At 40.1% G+C, this 21,462-nt stretch overlaps 1 protein-coding gene across 1 annotated transcript in view; it reads right to left on the reverse strand.

Annotated features, from left to right (window-relative positions):
* Positions 1 to 11,168: 11,168 nt before the first annotated feature.
* The window catches only part of Grid2 (glutamate ionotropic receptor delta type subunit 2), a 1,595,433-nt gene continuing 1,585,139 nt past the window's right edge, over positions 11,169 to 21,462 (reverse strand). Inside the window, exon 16 of the mRNA XM_008844624.2 lies at positions 11,169 to 11,736. Within this exon, the coding sequence (XP_008842846.1) occupies positions 11,578 to 11,736 (159 nt within the window). The 3' untranslated portion in view covers positions 11,169 to 11,577. The remainder of the gene's footprint in view (positions 11,737 to 21,462) is intronic.

Raw genomic sequence — 21,462 nt, forward strand, 5'->3', positions numbered from 1 at the left:
TAGAGGAGGGCATCAGATTCCTTGGAGCTAGTGTTGTAGACGGTTGTAAGCTGCCCAAAGTGGGAGCTGGGAACCAAACTCAGGTCCTCTGAAAATGTAGCAAAAAGCTTTTAACCACTGAGGTGTCTCTTCAGCCCCATGTAACACAATTTTAAATTTAAGAATTATTTCTAGACCTTTCGGTTAGCATTTTCAGATTACAGTTGGCTACAGTTGACATCGTGTAAAGCAAAATATGGATAGAGTAGGACTATCATATACTTATTTAAAGCAACCGGCTTACATGATGGAGCTGGCAAGTCTGAAGTCTGTGAAGCAGGAAAACAGGCTGGAAACTCACACAGGCAATAATGCTTTCAATTTGAGGCTGAAATTTTATCCTCTGAAAGTTCTCAGGCCTATGTCTGATTAGATAAAGCCAAGCTAGCTTGTTGAAGATGATCTTCTTTATGTAAAACCAGCTAATTGTAGGCATTAATCATACTTATAAGACAGTTTCTTAGAAACTCTGAGATTAGTGTTGAATAATGGTGTATTATAGTCTAGTTCATCAATACATAAAAACAACCATCACAACAAATTACTATAAGCCTAGTTGCTTGAAGTCAAACACATTTAGTAGCCAAACCAAGATGTGAGGAGAGCTAAGTTCTTTGCTGAATCACTGAGCAGAGCTGTCCTCGCCTGTGTCAGCTTATCCAGGTCTCTGCATTTCACGATGCACCGGCCCTTCCTCCCTCGGAGCCAGCAGCAGACACCTCCTGCTCTCTCTCCCTCTGTTCTCTGCTTCTGTTGTTCCAGCCTTTTCTCTGACTAACTCCTGCCTCCTTCCTTCCTTTATAAATACCTTTGTGCTTGCAGACAGTCTGGAGCAATGTCACCATGACACGATTCTAATTGACACACATCTGCAGGTTCCCTTTCCATAAAATGTCACATATTCACCAGTTTTGGGGATTAGCAGGTGAACATTTTGGGGGTGTCTGCTGTTCAGCCTACTGTACCACCCATATATTCTGGCCCTGGAACCTATTTCCACAGGTCCTTCCTTGACAGTTCACATCTCTGATTTTCATTCTGCTTTGTTTTCCAATACAGTAATTATGTCTACCTTGTTTCCTAAACTTGTCACACCACCTGACCTCTAATCTTCTAGGAGCATGTATAGTAACACTGATTAAACAGCTCAGTCAGTGACTGCCGTCCTGATGAACTGCTCAGACTGGAGAGATGCATCACTCTTTCTCAGCAATGCCAGGGTTGGTGGGCATGGTAGTCCAAGCCAGTAAACCCAGCAATCAGGAGACTGAGGCAGGGGGATTATCAACTTAAGGTAAACTTGGGATATATACCAAAATCCTGCTTCCCTCCTCCCAAAAAAGTGAAAACAGAGACAATAAAAGGAAACCCAGCAATACCAATGTCCCATACCAGCACTGTCGTTTTGGTTTAATTGAAAGTGTTTTCTAAGATTTCCTGGGAAACAGTTAATGAAGACTTGTTTTAAGGCATGAGGTCAAATCAGGCATCTCTTTTCTCTAAGCCTCTCGCCCTCTTTTCAAAACACGTAACATTTCTACCTCATCTACGGTTGGTCAATGCTTTCACCAAGTTTAAGAAATCTGTTCTAGTATAATATTAGGACTTCTAGCACATTAGAACATAAGTTTTCAGAGTTCTCCCATACTACTAAAATACCTTTTCCATTCTTAACTGACATGCTTCCTCAGCCTACCCCCTAAAGATCCTTTCTAGGTCATGAAGTCCGAGTTCTTCTGGGTAGAAACCTGAAGGTGCTACAGGACTTTTTGTGAAAAGTTCCTTTCTTACAAAATAAGAACAATACTTCCCCAGATGGGCCATGCTTAGCTTTGCATCTGCAGGCTAGGAGGTAGCTGGGTGAATTCTGATGAGGGAAGCTACTGTGAGGCACCGTACGTGAGATTTCTGTGTGGCACCTAGACAAGGGAGTTGGGTCCTTTTTCAACCTTGGAGAGCTGGTGAGGCAGAATATGTGGGTCCAGCAGAATACGTGGGTCCAGTCACATCCATTAATATTTCTTCATTTTGGTTTTCGGGTCCCCATTTTTTTCTCTGTCATATTCTTGAGTTTAGCATGGTAAAGTGGCCAGAGCTGCACCATAAGCCTTATGTGCAGTTTTGTTACCATCATAGCTAGGCCTCATTCCAGCCTGCACTGCCCTCTGGCTGTCATAGATGCAGGTGTCAAGGAGGTTCCCTTAGTGCCACATGGTGTCTGCACTGATGGTTGGCTAACTTGGACCAGCCATCTTCTTTTAAGAAAATGATACTTAAAAATAACCCACAATTTCCATGTTTTTTAATGATAACCACAGCTGCTATCTCTCTTGAATGGTAGATACTGTGAAATTCAGTTTGCGCCTTTCGTCCTATATCCTGTCCCACATCTGCACAGATGAAAGTTTATGTACTAGTGTCCCTTCAAAGGAAATCGCAACCCTCTTAGCACTAACAGCACGATCTCTGTTGCTGTCTGCACAGTGAATGGACCCTAGCATCAGGCCATTTCTTGACCACTTGTAGTCTAAATTATTTTGTCTGAGTTCTCACAAAAGCAGATCTTTAGACAAGGAATGAATAGTGCTTATAAAGTTATTTGCTAAGCCGTGCATAATTATATGCTTATATTTAAATATTTGATGGTGCACATATGTAGTCTAGACACATTTTTTTCAGTTTTCTCATTTTATTTTATTTTTATCTATTTAAAAATATTTTGTTTATTATTTTTATTTTATGTAAATGAGTGCACTGCCTGCGTGTATCTTAAGTCCATTCATATTATACAATGCCCAAAGAGGTCAGAAGAGGGCATCAAATCACCCTGGAACTGGAGTTATAGATGGTTGTTAGCCCCCATGTGGGTGCTGGCAACGGAACCCAGATCCTCTGCAAGAGCAGCCAGTGCTCTTAACCTCTGAGCCATCTTTCCATTCCCTAGACTTTATTTTTTGAAAAGTCATTTTTCATTAAAATTTTTTATTTTTTTCTAAAAAAACTTTTTAGCATATATTAATTATACACAATAGTTTTCATTCTGACATTTCATACATGTGTTTATTAACTTTGATCATATTTACCCCTCATTATCCTCTCTTGTTCCTCTTCCACTTCAGCTGATCCTCTTCCCCTTCCCAACTAGTCCCTTTTTACTTTCATGGTGTGCGTGTGCGTGCGTGCGTGTGTGCTTGTGTGTCTCAGTGAATTTCCCTAGGGTTGTTTTTAGAAGCATGGGTGAGGGGTTATTCATAGGCACACATGTACCTTACCAGTGACTGCACCAACAGAGAAGCTCTCTCTTCCTGAATCATCAACCATTAGCCGCCTGTCGCTCCTCAGGGAGGGGTAGTGCCTCTGTGAGTCCCTTAATCCTTCATGACAGGATGGTAACAGGCCCAACCTTGCACAGGCAATCACAGCTACTGGTGTGAGCTCAGTGCAGAGGCCACGTGATGTCCAGAGACTGCATTCCGTGGCGCTCTCTCCCTTCCCCTGGCCCTTATAGTCTTTCTGCCCCCTCCCCTCTTCTGCAGTGTTCCCAAGGGGGTGATGTAGCTGTTCCACTTGGCGCTGAGCATTCTGTATTCACTTATTCTCAGCACTTTGTCCACTTACGAGCCTGTAGTCATCACTGCCCACTGCAAAAAGAAACTCCTCTGACCAAGGTTGACAACAGCACTAATCTAGAAACAACTATTTAGAAGATAATTTGATAGGCCCATCAGAGCCGTTTAGCAAAACGACAGCACTCACTTTCCTTTAGGACCTCCCTAGCCATGAGCTTTGGATCAGTTTCACAACACTAGATGTGAATTTTCTCCCATGGATCAGGCCTCAACTCAAATCCAATCAGAAAGTGGTTCATTACCCTCAAAAAAGATTAGGCACTATTGCAGCAGTGGGAACATCTTGCCTAGCTGGTTGGCAGTGCAGCACGCAGGGACCACAGGTGAGTATGGCTGGTGATCACAGCTCTCCCCAGTGGCCTGTATGGCACCGGGGACTATGAGGACTAGCAACAGGGAGGAAGCTTTCAGCTCCGTTCCAGCATGATTTCCCCATTCTCCATCCAGGCATGTGGTGTCTGCAGCAATAGGGTCCAATCATTGAGCTCTGGTAGGCAACCAGCAGCGGTGGCGATTGCTTGTAGTCACAATTTTTATTTTATTTTTTATATTTTGAGACAGAGTTTCATGTAGCCCAAGCTAGCTTTACAATCACTTTGTAGGTAAAGATGACCTGGATCTTCTGATTCTCCTGCCTCTGCATCCCAGGTGTCACCATGTGCAGTTTTATGCAGATGCTGCATGCGTCCTATGTGGGCACTCTGCCAACTGATCTCCAGCCTCCAAACTAATTTTTTATTTTTTGAGACAAGGTCTCCCTGTAGCCCCAGATGGCCTGTAACTCATTATGTAGACCAGGCTGGCCATGATCTCATAGAGATCTCACTTGCTTTTGCCTTCTGAGTGCTGGGATTAAAAGTGTGCCACCATGCCCAGCTCCCACAACATAAAAGATAAGTTCTGTGTGGAATAAAAACTAAATATAAAACCATGACATTGGAATGAAAATACGAAATCTAACCGTCTTCAGAAGGTAAGCAGAACTTTAACTGAGTCATACAAAGAAGGGCAGTTATGCATAGTCACGGAAGGTTTCATGGTGCAAAGTAAATAAATAAATAATTAGGTCAAAATATCACTAATACCTTTCTGCCTTTTTGTTTTTCTTAGACAGCCACTTACTCTATAGCCCAGGCTAGACTACAACTCACTGTGAACTGCTATTTTAATGAAAGCTCTAGACTGTAAAAGGTAAAATAACCCTTTTCATGCATGAAATTCATAAAAGTTAAAGGTAATTGGCAAACTGGAAAAATATTTAAAGCAAGGTTTAGCCAGGCATACTGGTGCATACCTATTATCCCAGTACTTGAGAGGAAGAGGCAGAAGGATCATGAGTTCAAGGTCAGCCTGGAATACATGAGGCCCTGTCTCAAAATGAACAAAACTTTACATATTATGAGTTAATATATGTAGTATAAAAGTAAACCATTGAATTTGATGAGACTAATTCCTGAGAGAAAAACAGGTAAGTATAAGAACAGTTAATTCATGAAGAAACAGTAAAAATGGTCACAGAAGATTTTTTAAAATTCAACCTGGAGCTGCAAATTAAAATTGCAAGAAACTTTTAGTTTTCTAGTCCTCAAATATCATTTTAATGACAGAAAAAGGACACAAAAGGCGAAAATACGCAAGACAAAGAGATAATGACAAAAGATATCAGCTAAGTTTTACAAAATGGACCCGATAACCGCATAGCTGAGTTAGCAGAACTGAGAAACCTGCCGTTGGTCTGCAAGGACAGCTAAGGTGGTCGCTCAATGTCCTAGTGCCCCTCAGATGATAGTTTCTGAGTAATCATTCTGATAATCAATTCAGTTTGGTAAAATGTAATAATTTTCTCTGTAATAATTCATGGAAAAAATTTCTGAATCTACACAGGTACATTGAACACACACACAAAACTCACAAGTGTGTGTTATTTTTCTCATTGCCATTATTAAAACCCTGACAAGAAGAAGCTTATGGGAAGAAGGGTTCATTTTGGCTTACGGTTTGGGGCAATACAACCCACCATGGAGGGGACGATGTGGTCAGATTGCATCTGCAGTTGGGAAGTGGATACTAGGGATGAATGTGCCATTTGCTTTCTCCGTTTTAGTCATTCTGGGAACCAGCCCATGGGGTAGTGCTACCCACATTCAGAATGGGCCTTTTTTCTTCAATTTAAACCTCCCTGGAGATGCCCTACGACATGCCCAGAGGTTTGTCTCCTAGTGATTCCAGATCCCATTAAATTCACAATCAAGGTTGACCATCACATCAGCCAAAGAAATTTAAGACTTGATTGTGTAGCATACAGGGATCAAAGTTGACTAAGACTCAGTGCAGTCCTACCCCAGCAGTTCTGTTGGGCTGAAGACTAAGACCAAGTTCCTTGGCAGGGCCTGTAAGGCACTAAGGATCAGCACCCATCCATCCACCTAGACCACTCGTCTCCCGCCATTCTTACCTTGCTTTGAGGGCTTCAGTGGCTTAGACCTGTGCTTAGTTCCTGCGGTCAGCTTTCAGATGAGCCTTGCTGGGCCCGGTGTCTAAAGTGTTTTCTGCTCCCCTGCTTTATCCCTCAAACTTCTACTCACTGTTTGTACTTTAGTTCAACCTTTAATCCTTCCACAAGTCATTCATTGGCATGACAGTTTAAGGCCTTTCTCTGACTTCATAGGGTGAATGCCACAACTTTGCTTAGTGTTATATCTGTTGCTTAACACGGTGTCTGGAACACAGTTGGAACTCGGCATAAATTGAAAGAAAAAATACCTTCAGGAGTTTAATATCATTTAACTAGACCCATCAAAAAATTGTTTTTTACTCACTGGCAAAGTTTGAGCTAGTTAAAAAATATATTGACTTTAGTACATAGAAATTTTTTTTGTTTATGGAGAAGAAGGGACTTGTTTATGGGAACCTTTTTTTTTTTCTTTTGTATTAGAGACTGCTATAAGGGAGATGAAAGTACGTTTTGTTGAAATAATTTGTACAGTGATTCACTCTGAAATAAACTGTATTTGGTGAAGAGTTGTTGCCCATTTGGTGAGTATTTTCGGGAATTATCAGTTAGGATCTATCTGGTTCAAATACTAACACATACTCTGCTCACTGATGATTTCTATACACATTCTTGACTTTATAGAGACCGTGAAAGGATTCAGTAGAGAAGACTGAGCTCACCCAAAGGATTAAAAAGCAGTTGCCTTTAAGCCATCACTGTAAGCACTTCTCTATGTCCAGCGCACTGGACAGGACACGGGGCAGTGTTCCTCTCCGTAACTCCCAGGTCACACACCACAGAGGCTGTAGCTACATCTTTCCTGGTTCTTGTTCAATGATCTTTCTTCATTCTTAAACCAAGGGCTGCAATCCCTCAGCTTCCCTTTATTTCCCACACTGATCCAGGCCCCACCAGCTTCAGTTGGAACAATCAATTTAAATAACACAGTCTTTTTCAAAAGTAGGGAGCTCTTAGCTTGAAAGTGTGTAGACTTCAGACTTGAGTTGCAGCAACTTTCCTCTTCTTCCCATCGTTGTGGCTACTGGCTGCGTTCCATCTACCGCTGAAACTTCTAACAGGAGTTGTCTGAAAAGCATGGCACTCCTGCCAGCTGCGGGCTCAGCTCAGCTCTCCTTCCTGCAAAATACTGCTTCATTATTCTTTTCTAGTCCATATGTCTGTTTCTCACCAGGAGATTTCTGCATCTTGATGGAGCAGGGGGAGAATTGATCGCCTCTGACTTTTGGAAGAGAGGTACAATTTGCAGATTGCGGTTTGTCTAGAATGCTTACTGAGCATCACTACCGAAGGTCCCAGGGCATCCCCTTGTCTGGTGTTTCGTTATAATTTTTCCAAGTTTACTTGCATATCAGCTCCCTTAGAACATCTCTCTCTCATACACTGGAGAAAGCAACTGCAGATAAATGTTTAATCAATGTGCTGTGCTTTTTTACCGCTAATTTTTAATCATCAAAAAAGAAACTGAAGTTCAACCAGGGAAATATTTACTGGCAAATTTTTATTGATAAAATAACTTACCAAAGATTTATGAACAAATTAAAAAATCTCTGAAAAAAGAAAATATATCAACCAGGACAGTAAAAACATATGTCTATGACTGTGACAAGGGGTAGCTGTCTATTTGGATTGGCTATGTTAGGCATCAGTCATACCAAGGGTCTTACTGCTCAGAAAGAAACTAGGATGCAATCCTGGAGCTCACAGCAAGGCCCTCATAAGACAGATGTCATGTGGAGTGGGTGATCCGTCTCCTGGCAGTCTTCATCACCCTGATACCTGTTTCAACATCTTAATTTGCTTCTGCACTTGAATCTGTCTCTTTTTTCTCAGCCCCCCAACCTGACCTGAAGAACATTCTGTTTCCTAAGTGTGGACTATCATTTCAGCAACAGCTTTCCTTCCTGGCTTGGAGCTGCTCTTCCCTGGGTGCTTTGGCTCGGTGCCTCTGACCTTGGGTGGCTGCTGCTTTGAGTCTGCCTGGCTCTCTTCCCATGACAAGTGGTGATTATGAACTGTAATAGAAGATGCTATTTTAAATTCTCCACTTTGTTTTAAGTACTGAAATAAAATTGCAATATTAGTTTCTGAAGGATTTCTCAGTTCACCAAATGTGTTTGGTTAGCTAACATGATATTGGCAAGAAAATTGTCAATTATTTCCATCCTATGTAAAAATTTTGAAAACCGAAATCAATACTGCATCAATTTTTTTTAACCCGTAGCCTTCCTACCTTGCTCTAGGACCCCGAGGAATGATTATAAAGGAAACTTTTCTCTTCTGGGTTTATTTCTCTTCTAGGAGGCCAGTTTTTAAAAACATTGTATTTATTATTTTTATTTTATGTGTCTGAGTGTAATGCCTGCATGTATGTGAATGTACCCATATTGTGCAATGCCCACAGAGGTCCGAAGAGGGCATCAGATCCCCTGGAACTGGAGTTATGGATGGTTGTTAGCCTCCATGTGGGTGCTGGGAATCGGACCCAGGTCCTCTGAAAGAGCAGTCCGTGATCTTAACAGCTGAGCCATTTCTAGAACCTCCAAAAGCCTCTCAAAAAAGTTCTTAAGCCTGGGTCTGAACCCAGAGGATACCCATTTGCCCAGATGTCTCACAGAACTGTGTTGATGGGTCTTTGCTGTCCCCTGCACCTGTGCAGATGGAGCTGTCTGTGTCCCCACCTTGGTGCAGGGAACTGAATTTGAGTCCTCTCCCAGAGCAGTCAGTGCTCTTAGCCTCTGAGTCATCTCTCCAGTCCCTCTAGGAAGGCCAGTTGTGTTTGACCTTTTGAATATAATATTGATCTGTTGAGCCAAGAGAACTCTCATAGAGATTTCATGCTATCCTGAGGAACATGATAATGTGTTCTGAATTTTGGAGAAGCTTGTGGACTTCAAGAGGAAAGAATTCCATCTCTAAAGGATTGGTGGATATTGGTGGTGCCAGCAGATTGAGGTTTCTATTTGAACTTCTACACAAAACTGAAATGGAGTCAGGGTTTCACCTCGGGGTAGATTAGGACACATTCAGCAATACTGAATGTATAGTAGAGCAGCCCAATCTACAGTCTGTAGTAAATCATCAGAAGTGAAATCAGGCAGATTGATAGGAAGCAGGTGGCATTCCTCCTTGTCCCACTGCTAAGTCATGTGTGCATATATGTGCATGTGGGTGTGCACTTGTGTGCACATGTATGTGCACAGATGTGTATGTGTGTGTAAGTGTGACATATGAGACTTGCAAGGCAGGCACACATTTTATCATGGGTCTGTTGGATAGCCAGAGAATAGACAAGTCAAAATTAGTAGTATGAGCTAAGCTGACATGAAGGATAAATCCTAAAAGAAGAAATATCTTACCATATTCTTGTTTTAAATGAGTGTCTAAGAACATCCCCTGTGAACAAACTGTAATAGTTCAGGGACTGTAGACAGTTTGCGTTCTATTTAAATGGATCAGTGTCTCCTTTGAATAATCTCTTCACTCTGTTTTGGGAGGCCTATATGACACTGGAGAAGTTGGTGATTCCTCTGGAGCTTAGAAGATGCCCTGAACCACCACAGTCTGACTAGTTCTCTGGGACCAAGAGTGAGTTCTCTCCTGGAGATAACCTTCTGTGAAGGAGGCTGGCAGGTCCACATGGACTGGTGTGTTATGGTAGGATGTTTGCATGGCAGTAGGGCCCTGGTTTTGTTCCCTTCGTTTTACCTTTGTCATTCTGGAAAGCATCAGTATTTCCATATTGAAAGCAAATACCCAGGAGGCATGACCTTGACTCTCAGTCATCTTTGTGCCACTCATGCAGGGTAAGGGTTAGGCAAGAGTACATCTTGTGGAAAAATATGGCATTGTATTTTGTAGTGGAAATGAAGAGCCTATGGAAATGTGGTGATTAAAACATAACAGCTAACAAAGTGCTTTCACATACAATTTCACTTCTCACAACAGCCTTGTGAGGTAGGTGCTGTAGATAATGTTTTTATTTTTATTTTTCAAGGACAGACACCAAAGACCAAAGAGTGGAAATGATTTGTCTCTAGTCACAGAAAGTGCCAAATCCAAACTTGAAGCAATGTCTTCTGACTTCGTAGCCTGATTTTCATGTGTGAGCTACTTCATGAGAGCTGATATTTTTATGACAGATTGAAAGAAGTGCTGCTGAGGGACGTCTACCTTGTTTACAAGTCAGGTGGCTTGGAACTAACACTTCAGTAACCAGAGTCCACTGGATCCCTAATTGCAGGGGCTCCACAGGGACTTCTACATGCTGGCTTTCACCTTGAGGGCTGCTTTGGCATATTAAAAGATCCTCTGTGAGCCATCTTGGGCTCCCCTGGGTCAAGGAGCGTAGATGGAATTCTCAAGGCTGTCTTTGTACTACTACAGCATTCAAGGCTGTTGATTTATCTGACTACCCCATTGGTTCACAAACTTCTCAGGGCAAGAACATGACTTATTCATTGTATTCCCAGAATTTAATACAGTGCTTGGTGCATAATAAGTTCTCTTACAAGATGAGTTCACAAGATCTTGGAATTTTTCATGAGATGCTGCAGAATTTTGTTTGTTAGAGACTGCACGACTAGGCATTAGAGATGAATGTGGAAGCAAACCCAGAGAACCTCAGTTGTTTGGGCGATATACTCAGGCACTGCAATCTCAGGGTAGATAACATCATCCAAGTGACCCTTGTTTACAATGTCAAATCTACCAGTAATGGATTCAAGTTGGAGTCTCTACGTTAGCCAAAAATCCATGCAAAATGTATACATTAGGATCACTGATTAAAAACAATGTCTCTTGGCATACAGAAAAGTAGACCTTTTTAGTAAATATGGAGATAACATTATTTTAGTAACACAGAAATAAACCTATAACAAAATATGATTAAACACAATCACAATGGACTCAGTAAGTATTGGAAGAGGGCTCCTTTTTCCCTCTGGTTAGTTCTGCCAAGGCACATTCTCCTTAGTCCTTCATGTCTCTCTGGATCCTTGGACACCAGAAGTCCTGAGACCCAAATTTGAGATTGTGGTGTATCTTGAATAGGTAGCTGCTGAGGCAAAACTGCTGTGATTCAGATTTGGACCTCAGTGTGCGTGCTCTTGACAGGACACATAGGCAAACAGTCCACTACAAAGCATCGAAGTATTTTTCCCCCCAGGCTCTTGGGCTGCCATAGGCAAGACTCATGACTTGTGGCTGAAAGCAGCAATCCTCTTGCTGTATCAAGGATTCTGGGCATACCAGCCTGGTGAGTGCAGCTTCTTGAAGTGAAGAGATTTGTAGTTTGGGAGGCAGTACATCAGCTCACCAGTTTTGGGCACTCAGGATCAAATGAGTACTGAAATCAAGAAATGAGAGAGAGGTCAGCAGCTCTGGGGTAGGTAGAGGTTATGGGTCATCAAGAGGTCCTCCCAGTTGTGCTGATTGGTGATGGCCATGGCTGGATGCCTGGCTTTTCCAGCTATTGCTGCTGAGCTTCAAACACGGCCTCAAAGGCCAAGCATTCTTTCTTTCAGGTGCTGTAGTTTCGTTCTGCAAGGATGGAGCCTGTGAGAAAACAAAGCAGAAGATCACACCAAGGTCAAGGTTAGACAAGGTTTGGTTTTGCATGATCCTGTCACTATTCGTAAAACATTGGACTCCACTTTGGATCTCCATTGAGAACAAGGAGGAGAGTGAAGAAAGCTCTTTGAAATCTCAGTTATGATGTCATAGATCTCTTGGGCCCCAGGAAGCCAGCAGGGAATATCAACTGCTGCTTCTGTATAACCTGTTTCATGGAGGATTTTGGGGTTCATCCAGGTTGCAATTAATATAGTTCGAGGTAGTATAAGGTTTGGGGTATGTTTGCCATAAAATAAAATCAGCACTGTCATCATTGTTATCATGTAGAGAGTTGACAGTGTGACCCCAGTCTTGTCTGGGTGCTCAGTTACACATGAAATCCTGGCACCTGATTCCCTAGATTTTGAATATCGAAGTTTAACTTTTAGTAATTGGCTTTAAACCATGTATAAATTTTAAATCATTAATAATTAATAATAAATAACAAGTCTTATTACAGTTATAATCAATCTAATTTGGTATTCAATATATTTTAGCCTATGCATTCGCATGTATGATTTAGGAACTTTTCTTTTTCTTGAAGCCTAAGAGGTATGCTTATATTACAGACATTAAGTAACATAATCATAAAATTTATAACGCACAGCAGGAACCTTGGACATCATGAATCTCGACATCAGCCAGACTAAGGCGGGATCATTGTATTCCTGACTTCTGCATCCTACTTAGGAGAGCTTGTGCCCAAGTTTCAAGTTCATCAAAACATTTGCAAATATTACAGATTTTAGAAAAGATTAAGTGGTTCTAATTGTGTTTACGGAATGATAACACTTACCAGTTAATTGAATTAAATATCCAGTTATTTTAGTAGGACAAATTATTTGACTGAGCTCAACATAAATCAGCTCTAAAGGTCTCATAGGATGTTAGAATTTATTGGTGAGAGCTGTGAACACTCACTTCAAAAGTTAGGTTTCCGAAAAAACAATAAAACAGAAAGATGTTAGGTTTCACCATTAAGTAGACTTGGAAATATTGATCTTAAGTAATCTTATTTAGCTGTGTTTGTAGTCTAGCATGCCATCAACACTTCAATACAAAGGTTTTTCTCCCTCTGTGGGTTTGGGGATGAATTCTGGGCTTCAGGCATGCCAGGCAAGTGCTCTACCATTAAGCTAGCCACCCCAGTTTTGGGTTTAAGTATTGGAGAATTATATATTGACATCTTGTAGAATGGTGTTACATTGAAAAGTTTTGGGAATTCTGAAGTAGCAAGTCATGTGGAATAGTCATTTAAAATTTTTATGAATTTTCTTTATTAAAAACAAGTTTAAAAATTACTATTTGTTTCTATATTGTCTCAGAATTTAAGCTAGATACTTTGGAAATAGGAAATGTGCTGCTATAAGGCATGGACTTTGCCCCTAATAAGCTTGTGACCTGGTTAAGGAGATATTTCTCATACATAACATAATGATAAACATTGATATGTTGAATTCCATGTATGCTGATTCCTTCTAAGCATTAGGATAATTAGTTAAAATTAATGGATACAGTTATTGAAGAGAAGATCAAATATTGAAATAATGAAAGGAAATCAAAGAGGTGGTTGGACTTGTTTTGTGGGGTTGGGCAGAGATTTTGAAAAATTGAGGGCATCTTTTAATTGAGAAAGAATACATAAAATTTCTTGGGCCCTACAGCTCCGTGAAGCAGGAAATAGGGTGAAAACAATACTTTGGTGTATTGTAATGATTTAATGCTACTATATCTCCAGGCCTTTATGCCCAGATCAGAATGTTGTAGAAATACAGTTCTCGTTCATTTGTCCTGTAGGCTCTTCTTGTCTAGTGTATTATAATGAGCTATTTGACCGTCATCTATGATGTCTCATTGATGGAAGAGATATTTTATTTTCATATCCTTAGAAATGGGTATATTTCCACCCATAACATCTGCTGTATGGTAAGCCTCACCAAGTATTTGCTGATTATGTGAGTATCAATGAAAAAACTATAAGGCAGGAAACTCTTCATTGGAAAAGCAGATTTTTTTGTATCAGGAGATAATGCACATATTAAGCAAAATTAGAATGTGTGGGTGCTTGAAAGTGATCAGTGAGTAAGAAAGAAGAAATCAGTGAAGAGTTTTGATGGCAACGAACAGAACTAGTGTTAGTTCTAGTTATGTAAAACCAAAATGGTTGTTGTGTGCAGGTTGGAAGAAAAGAAAGATGAATCAGGGACCAACTGACACTATTGCTTAAGCAATCTCATTTTGAGGTGAGGGTCTGGAACCAAATACATGGTGTTAAGATGAAAGGAAGAAAAATAGTGTATAGTCCAAGTATATGGGTGTCTGCATCTGGCTGGAGAAACATGAACCAAAGATGACTTTAATAACAATAACTACAAGTACTAACAGGTTACACCTAGCACTTGGGATTAGTATTTAATCTCATTTATTTACCAGTTTCAGGTGATGGTCATCATTACCATCCTCATGACTTATAAGGAAGTAAGTTAGTGATTCAGAAATTTACCCAAGTCCACATGACTAGAAAGTGGCAGTTATAGCAAGAGCTAGCCCTACCCATCCCTAGAGTCCTGCTTTTAGCCCTGTTAATGCTGGATCCCAGCAAATATTTGTTCCTTTGAGAGACCAAAACATTAGAAGGAGAAATTCTTTTGTATTAAAATTTTTATACCGTTGGAAAAGGTGAGCAATATCTGTCTAATGGACTAGAGTTTGACTTAGGAAATGGCTAGCTTTTCAAATGGTCTAACTCTAATAATACTTCATTTAAATAAAATATTTTATTTATTATTTTCATTTTATGTCTGTGAGTATATTGCCTGCATGAGTGTAAGTACACCCATGTTGTGCAATGCCCACAGAGGTCAAAAGAGGGCATGGGATTCCCCTGGAACTGGAGTTATGGACAGTTGTTATCTGCCATGTGGGTACTAGAAAATTGAACCTGAATCCTCTGCAAGAGCGGCCAGTGCTCTTAACCACTGAATCATTGCTCCAGCCCCATATACTTCATTTAATACATAGCCACACACTGTGTGGAGGAGGACTTGCTTCTCTGAAGACAGGATGCCATAGAAGGCTGAAAATACCTACTGCAAGTACACCCAGACTACGGCCCGGGGTTGCTACATGAAAGCAAGTTTCGGTTTGTTAAAAGTGTGGTGACAGTCAGGGAAGTTATAACAGACCACACTGGCTTAGAGCTTGCCAAAACAGCAAAGGGAACCATGCGACTCTAGGATTCTGGGGGTCACACAAAAGCTACGGGTTACCTTTCTTCTTTGCCCTCACTCAGAGAAGACATAACTGCTGTACAGCCAGAAATAATATATGCACCCCATGGGGACTGGAGGCTGTGTGGTTGGTATTACACTTCTAAGGCTGTGATTGTTTTTGTCTTTTAGGGAGTCTTCTGTTGGCTTTTTTTCCATTGCTGCTTTTATACTTTGCAGTGTTTAAATGATTATCAGAAAAAAGTAAACAACCATATAAAATCATACAGTGAAATTACATGATATTTGAAAAGGGAGAGAAAAGCTTGGACCAGACTACCAGCATGAAGAACTGTTGCTCATCCTCAATTTCTCTTTATCACCTTGGTTCCTCTTTCTCTCAAGACAGGCTTTTTAAGAATTCTACTGAGATGATGTTTATGTTATTCATCGGTTACAGTAGCTTTGAATGTGATGAGCCCCAAACTCTAAATTGTTTGCAATGATTAATCATTTTATGGTAAAGAAAATGAAAGAAAAACCAAAACAGCGGACAAACTTGTAAAGATCATGTAATTCGTTCAGGCTGCAAAATTCCACTCCATCTCACAGGACATCGGAGTCCACTTTCACTGCAGCCTGCTGACTGAATGAAGCACTTTGTTTAAGCAAGACCATTGAGCAGTGCTTCGCAGAGTCTATTAAGAAACCCAACACACTTGCTACGTGTGCTTATGACCTTTCATGTAAAAGTTCAGCTTTATTATCAACTACCAATTAATAAAAGCAATATGAGAGAATTTCAATATTATAATGAAGGTGTGTCTCTCATAGATAAAAAGTAAAACAAAAGAAATAATGCAATCATAAATGTAGTAATGAAGTAAGCAAAAAACTAAATAGGATAAACTATTATATACGCACATTGTACACACTATTATTAAGTTACTCATGTATAAAGTCAATATTGGCATATTAGATTATCATTTCCTGTTCATTGGACAAAATTTGAACATACTCATTATAATGATCACTCTTTTTTATTTCTTTACGTGTATGAATGTTTTGCCTGCGTGTATGTAAGCGTACCATGTGCATGCAATGCCCATGGAAGAAGGCGTCAGATTCCCTGAAACTGGAGTTACAGCTGGAGGTACAGCTGTTGTTAGCTGACATGTGGGTGCTGGGAACTGAACCTGGGTCATCTGTAAGAGCAACCAGTGGTATCTCTCCAGCTCCATAATAATTCTCAATAGCAGAAAACAATGTACTAAAATTCCAAATTGAAGGTTCAGATATGCTCCTTATGTGATCTCTCTCTCTCTCTCTCTCTCTCTCTCTCTCTCTTCTATTCGCTGTTGATTTACTTACCTCCAAACCACAATTTAGAGCCATCCCATCGCAGATTGACATTTAGCTTCCTGTCTCTGGAAATTTGCTCAGACATTCAAGACTATGATCTCAGTGGGAATGTGAGTTGTGTCCATGTGAATATGCTTCTCCAGAGTCTATTGTATCAGAATTTGGACATTCCTTCCAAAGTTGGAATAGCATAGACTCAGAAGCCTTGCCCCTTGTTCCTTCCATTGTTTAGAGCATTTGCAGTCATCATATTTTGTATTTATCATACGGAATAGCATTTATTGCAGAGAGGTAGCAATCAATTTTTGAAATATATTAAACACACACAAAACACTGCAAGCACAAGCTGCAACTCTCACAGGCTTGTTAAGTACAGGGCGCAGTATAAAGACTGCAGCAAAGGTGTTAAAGTAGTGCACAGTTACAAGACGTCCTTTATTTACTTGAAACTCTGCTTTTAAGTGTTTTCTTCTTAATTCTTGGGTGGTAATAGTGATCACACATGAAAAATTTTGTTGTTCAATGCACACACACACACACACACACACTCACACACAGGTTCTCAGGCACTCTCACACATCGCGTCAAAGTCAACGGCAGTGGGTGGTTTATGTCAGGACTGGTTTTGACGCCCCTCTCCCAGAATAAGATAAATGTAAGTGGTGAAGAGCTCCTGGGGTTGGTTGAACTCATTTTGTATTCAACACTCTGCCTGGCCCCTTTCTCATCTCTTTCTTCCTCTCTTTGTATGTTCAAGCCTACTTGAGTTTCTTTTTTCTTTTGTAGAAGTTGGTTCTTTTGATGTGCTGCAGGGCACGCCCTTCAGCAGAGAGAACTTCCCAGGAATCGGAAACATCAGCAGGCTGGTCTGAGAGGCTGCTGTGCAATAGCCAGGGCTGAGCGCAAAGCGGGACTTTCTCCCCCCCCCCCCCCCCCCCCCCCCCCCCCCCCCACAATCTATCCCACAACTGCTATTTTAAAGGGATAGATACTGAATAATTTAAATGCTAAGTAAGGATCTGCCGAGTATTTAAGCTGGGTTGAGTGCACCGCAGTCATCTACTCTGAGGCGTGTACTATGCTTTAGTACAACTTGATTCCTCCTCTAATTGTAAATGAATTGGTTTCTGGTTTACTGCTGCGGTAGCATCAATATATGTGAGACCTGCAATAGCACTGGGTCACCTTATTCTCTAAGTTTCTTTCCATCAAAGATCATGTAAGAAAGTGCAGTGCTTTAACTCTTTATCTATGAAGGTGAAAGAAATTCTGCCACAAGCATTATAAAGCCACTGTTAGAAGCATTATCTACATTATTTATAGACATGGGAAGAGGGGTTAATTATTTTATATCCAAGAAGTAGCAGTACCTCTACCTTCAGAAAGTAAAAGTATTTAATAAAGCAGTGTTACACTTTACTCGATGCCTGTGTTTACTCACATATACTCTATGTGACAAATCTTTCAGGACTATGTCACTGAATTAGAACTTGGAACTGAAAATTAAAAAAAAAAACAGAAAATAAGAGAAAATAGCGCAAAGTTTATACACACACAAAGTATACAACATAAAACTTTCAAGTAAAAATTGAATCATAAGTAACAGTTCAATTGACTTTTGCCCAGGCATCTAAAAGAAACATTTTATTTTTAAAAACCAAAAACAATTGGAAAAGCAAAATTAATTGGAAATTTGGAGATTATCTTATTTGATTAACTTTCAAAACCAATTTATATAAAAGTTAGTGGTAGTATTTGCTCTTGTCTAGATAGAGTTCACAATCATCTATATGTATTGTCAAGATTACTGAAAAAGTTGTTACTGCTGAGTAGTTGACCTGTAAAAAAAATATAAATTTACCAGTGGATATTTATTTTCAACTACTTTTGATTCATTTTAAGTCCACTGCACACTATTAGCATTCCCGTACTAATACATTACTATTAACTTCTAGAAAAATAATTAGTGGCATCACTGAATTAATTTCCCATTCCCCAACTCATTTCATGCTTGGATAATAGATTAATCAACTGATTGGCATAATTCTTTGAACACTGAGATCCACATCTAAGTATGAAGAAAGGTAATGATTCAAAATTTTAAATATAGATAGAATATGTGCATTTTTGGAAGAATATGGGAGACTACTTATAACAAAGGGGAAATACCAACAGACTCTTCTTCTTGTCTATAGTAGGTCCTGGGCACTTCTAGCATGTAGCAGAGCCACTACTTATGAACACCAGGGTGAACATCTTCTATAGCATACAAAAATACCTCTTTGGCAATAGTAAAAGTTGGGAACTCATAAAACCCAATGTCAACTGAAAAATTTTATAGGGAAAATTTTGCTTAACACATGATTAATTCAATGTAGGTCTATTTGCAGGAGTAGAAGGGCTTTTGTGTCTGCTGTGTTATCAGACGCTTCCTACTTTGTGTCCTCAAGGGTCACATAACTTTTCTGAAATTGGATGTTTCCAAAGTGCTGGAGCCCAAATTTGGTCAGACACACAGGTGCATGTCAGACCTTGCAGCACAGGGTGTCATGGCAATGGCTGTCCCTGGAGCCACCTCATGCTTCCCATCCTCAATTATAAATGACAGTGGAAGCCCAGGTTCTGAAGGAGCATTGCCAGGGCCTCCTGGGTTAGGACTGCCACTCTTTGCACTGTGCCTGTTGGTGCAGTACATACTGCAATGGTGATAGAAACTGATCTCGCTATGGGTGCAGTTGCTGTATCCTTGTTTTCTGCAAACGTTATCTTTGGCTTCCACAATTGCATAGCCCATTGGGATGTATCAGAATAACACCTACTCTACAATCTAACCCAGGCAAAGGTGTTTCTATTTTTAAAACTGTGGGAAATTGGAGCTGGTTATGGTTGCTCATGCTTTTAATCCCAACACTCCACTTAAGAGGAAGAGGCAGAGGCAGGTGGATCTGTTGAGGCCAATCTGATCTACATAGCAAAATCCAGGCCAGCTGGGGCTATAGGGAGACCCCCCATCTCAAACAACAGCAGCAGCAACAACCCCCCAATCCCAAACACCACCAACATCAACAAACTGGAAAATTCAAGAGATATTGAGCCTTTTGAAATGGACTGATCAGTCCTAGGTCTAGAAATGCTCAGCTTATTTAATCAGTGGCTAAAATGAGATTTCCTTAGTCTTCCATGAAAAGTTATTACAATTGTATCAACAAGAATTACTTAGGAAAAGATACCTATGAGTATATTCATATATTTATCTTCTTCAAAACAAAACAACGATTATAAATCAGTTCACTGAATTAAATTATATTTTAAATTAAACTTTAATTACAAAAGAGTCAAAAGATACACTTGAGAGATGACATTTAGCTAAATAATACAAAATAATTACTTCACTGACTGAGTTTTGCCAGATGAACATGTAGTCTTAATGACTAGGATCAGCCAAGAATTCAATTATTTGAAATGTTAGTTATTAGCTAGCTAAGTGTTTTACCTCGATTTATTTTGAAAATCTACTTACTCAATTTAATATTTTCTCTCTCTCTCTCTCTTTTTCTTTGTTTTTGTTCCTACTCTCTGACCACCAATACACCTGAGTGTAATCCAGAGTTTCTGTAAAGAAAATAATGGGCTTTCCCATTGATTCCAAGTTCATGACAACAATTTAGGGATTTCAGGTCCCATGTATTTCAAGCCTCCCATTTTATAAAGGAGACAGTCGTAGGGAGTTTGAGACTTTTGTCATTCAAATTTGAGAGAATAGTTGGCCCTCGATTCAGATGTATGTGTTGACTGAAGAATCAATGTAAAGTCAGATGAATAAGTCCAATGCCATCATGTTTAGCTCTTGCATTGCAATGATTTATTTATGATGAAAATTTATAAACATTTCATGGTACAGTAATACTATGAGGCAGGTATTGTTAACAGATGCTAGTAAGGTAGAAATAAGTTAATATGTGAGAGATGTAGGGCCGAAGATCTTTAAAATGGTTTACTCAAGACTGATTGATCATCCACTGTTCAGGGAAAAGAGACAATTTGACCTATTTTCTTAGCCTCAATGAGCATCTCTCTCTCACCTTTTCCTGCTCTTGGGATGTAAAAGGCATGAGCTGCTGTTATTTATCCTCCTAGTCCAGCATACTTCTATAATAAGAGCATCAACAAATGTGTGTGAATGAACCCAGCTCTTTGCCTCTGGTCCAGGAAGTGGCAATTGACAGAATGATGAAAGACTAAAATCTCTACAGTCTAGAAATGCTTTAAGATGTTTATACTACAAAAACCAAATTCCTGTATTGTCGGTAATTTATTATAGAAGAGCAATCCTGTTTGGATGCTGGTTCATGCTGGCAGATTGTGTTAGCAGTTTCCTGCTGCAGCAAGTACATGGATCTTCCACATTATGTTATGATGTATAGTCTACATATGGCTTCACATGTCTATTGAGACGTGCCTGTGCGACTGACTCACTATCAGCCATTACTGTGGGTCACCTCCACCTCCCACAGGTGTGCTGATCACCTGAATTTGTGCCAAGGTACTGGACTTTTACAGTTATTGATGTAGGCAATGCCTCTGGATGGGGGTGGGGGTCTACAATAGCTTTTCAGTGAGATGCTTATTGCCCCAGGCTGAGAGGGAGAGGGAGTCACTTTCAACTCTCATGGCTTTTCTGGTCATACATGGAAATAGAATCCTTTGGAAAGCCTAAGATCCCTCACCTCCAGGCCTCTCTCATAGAATCAGTGACCTCCTTTTTCTGTCCCCTTTCACTAAAAACCAATGACTTCTCACCCAATTTTGTTTATTCTGAAGAAAACTTTTTTTTTCTTCCTTCCAAATAGTCTGCAAGTATCTCTCTGACATGTCTGCCTCTCCAACTTTCCTATAGTAATACTGTATTTTAGAAATACTCACTCCATATCTTCTAAACACACACACACACACACACACGACTGCTCACCGTTTATTCTGAAGAAAACTTTTTTTTTCTTCCTTCCAAATAGTCTGCAAGTATCTCTCTGACATGTCTGCCTCTCCAACTTTCCTATAGTAATACTGTATTTTAGAAATACTCACTCCATACTCCATA

Source organism: Nannospalax galili, unplaced genomic scaffold, assembly GCF_000622305.1.
Source record: "Nannospalax galili isolate Female #2095 unplaced genomic scaffold, S.galili_v1.0 scaffold441, whole genome shotgun sequence".
NCBI classification, from domain to species: Eukaryota; Metazoa; Chordata; class Mammalia; order Rodentia; family Spalacidae; genus Nannospalax; species Nannospalax galili.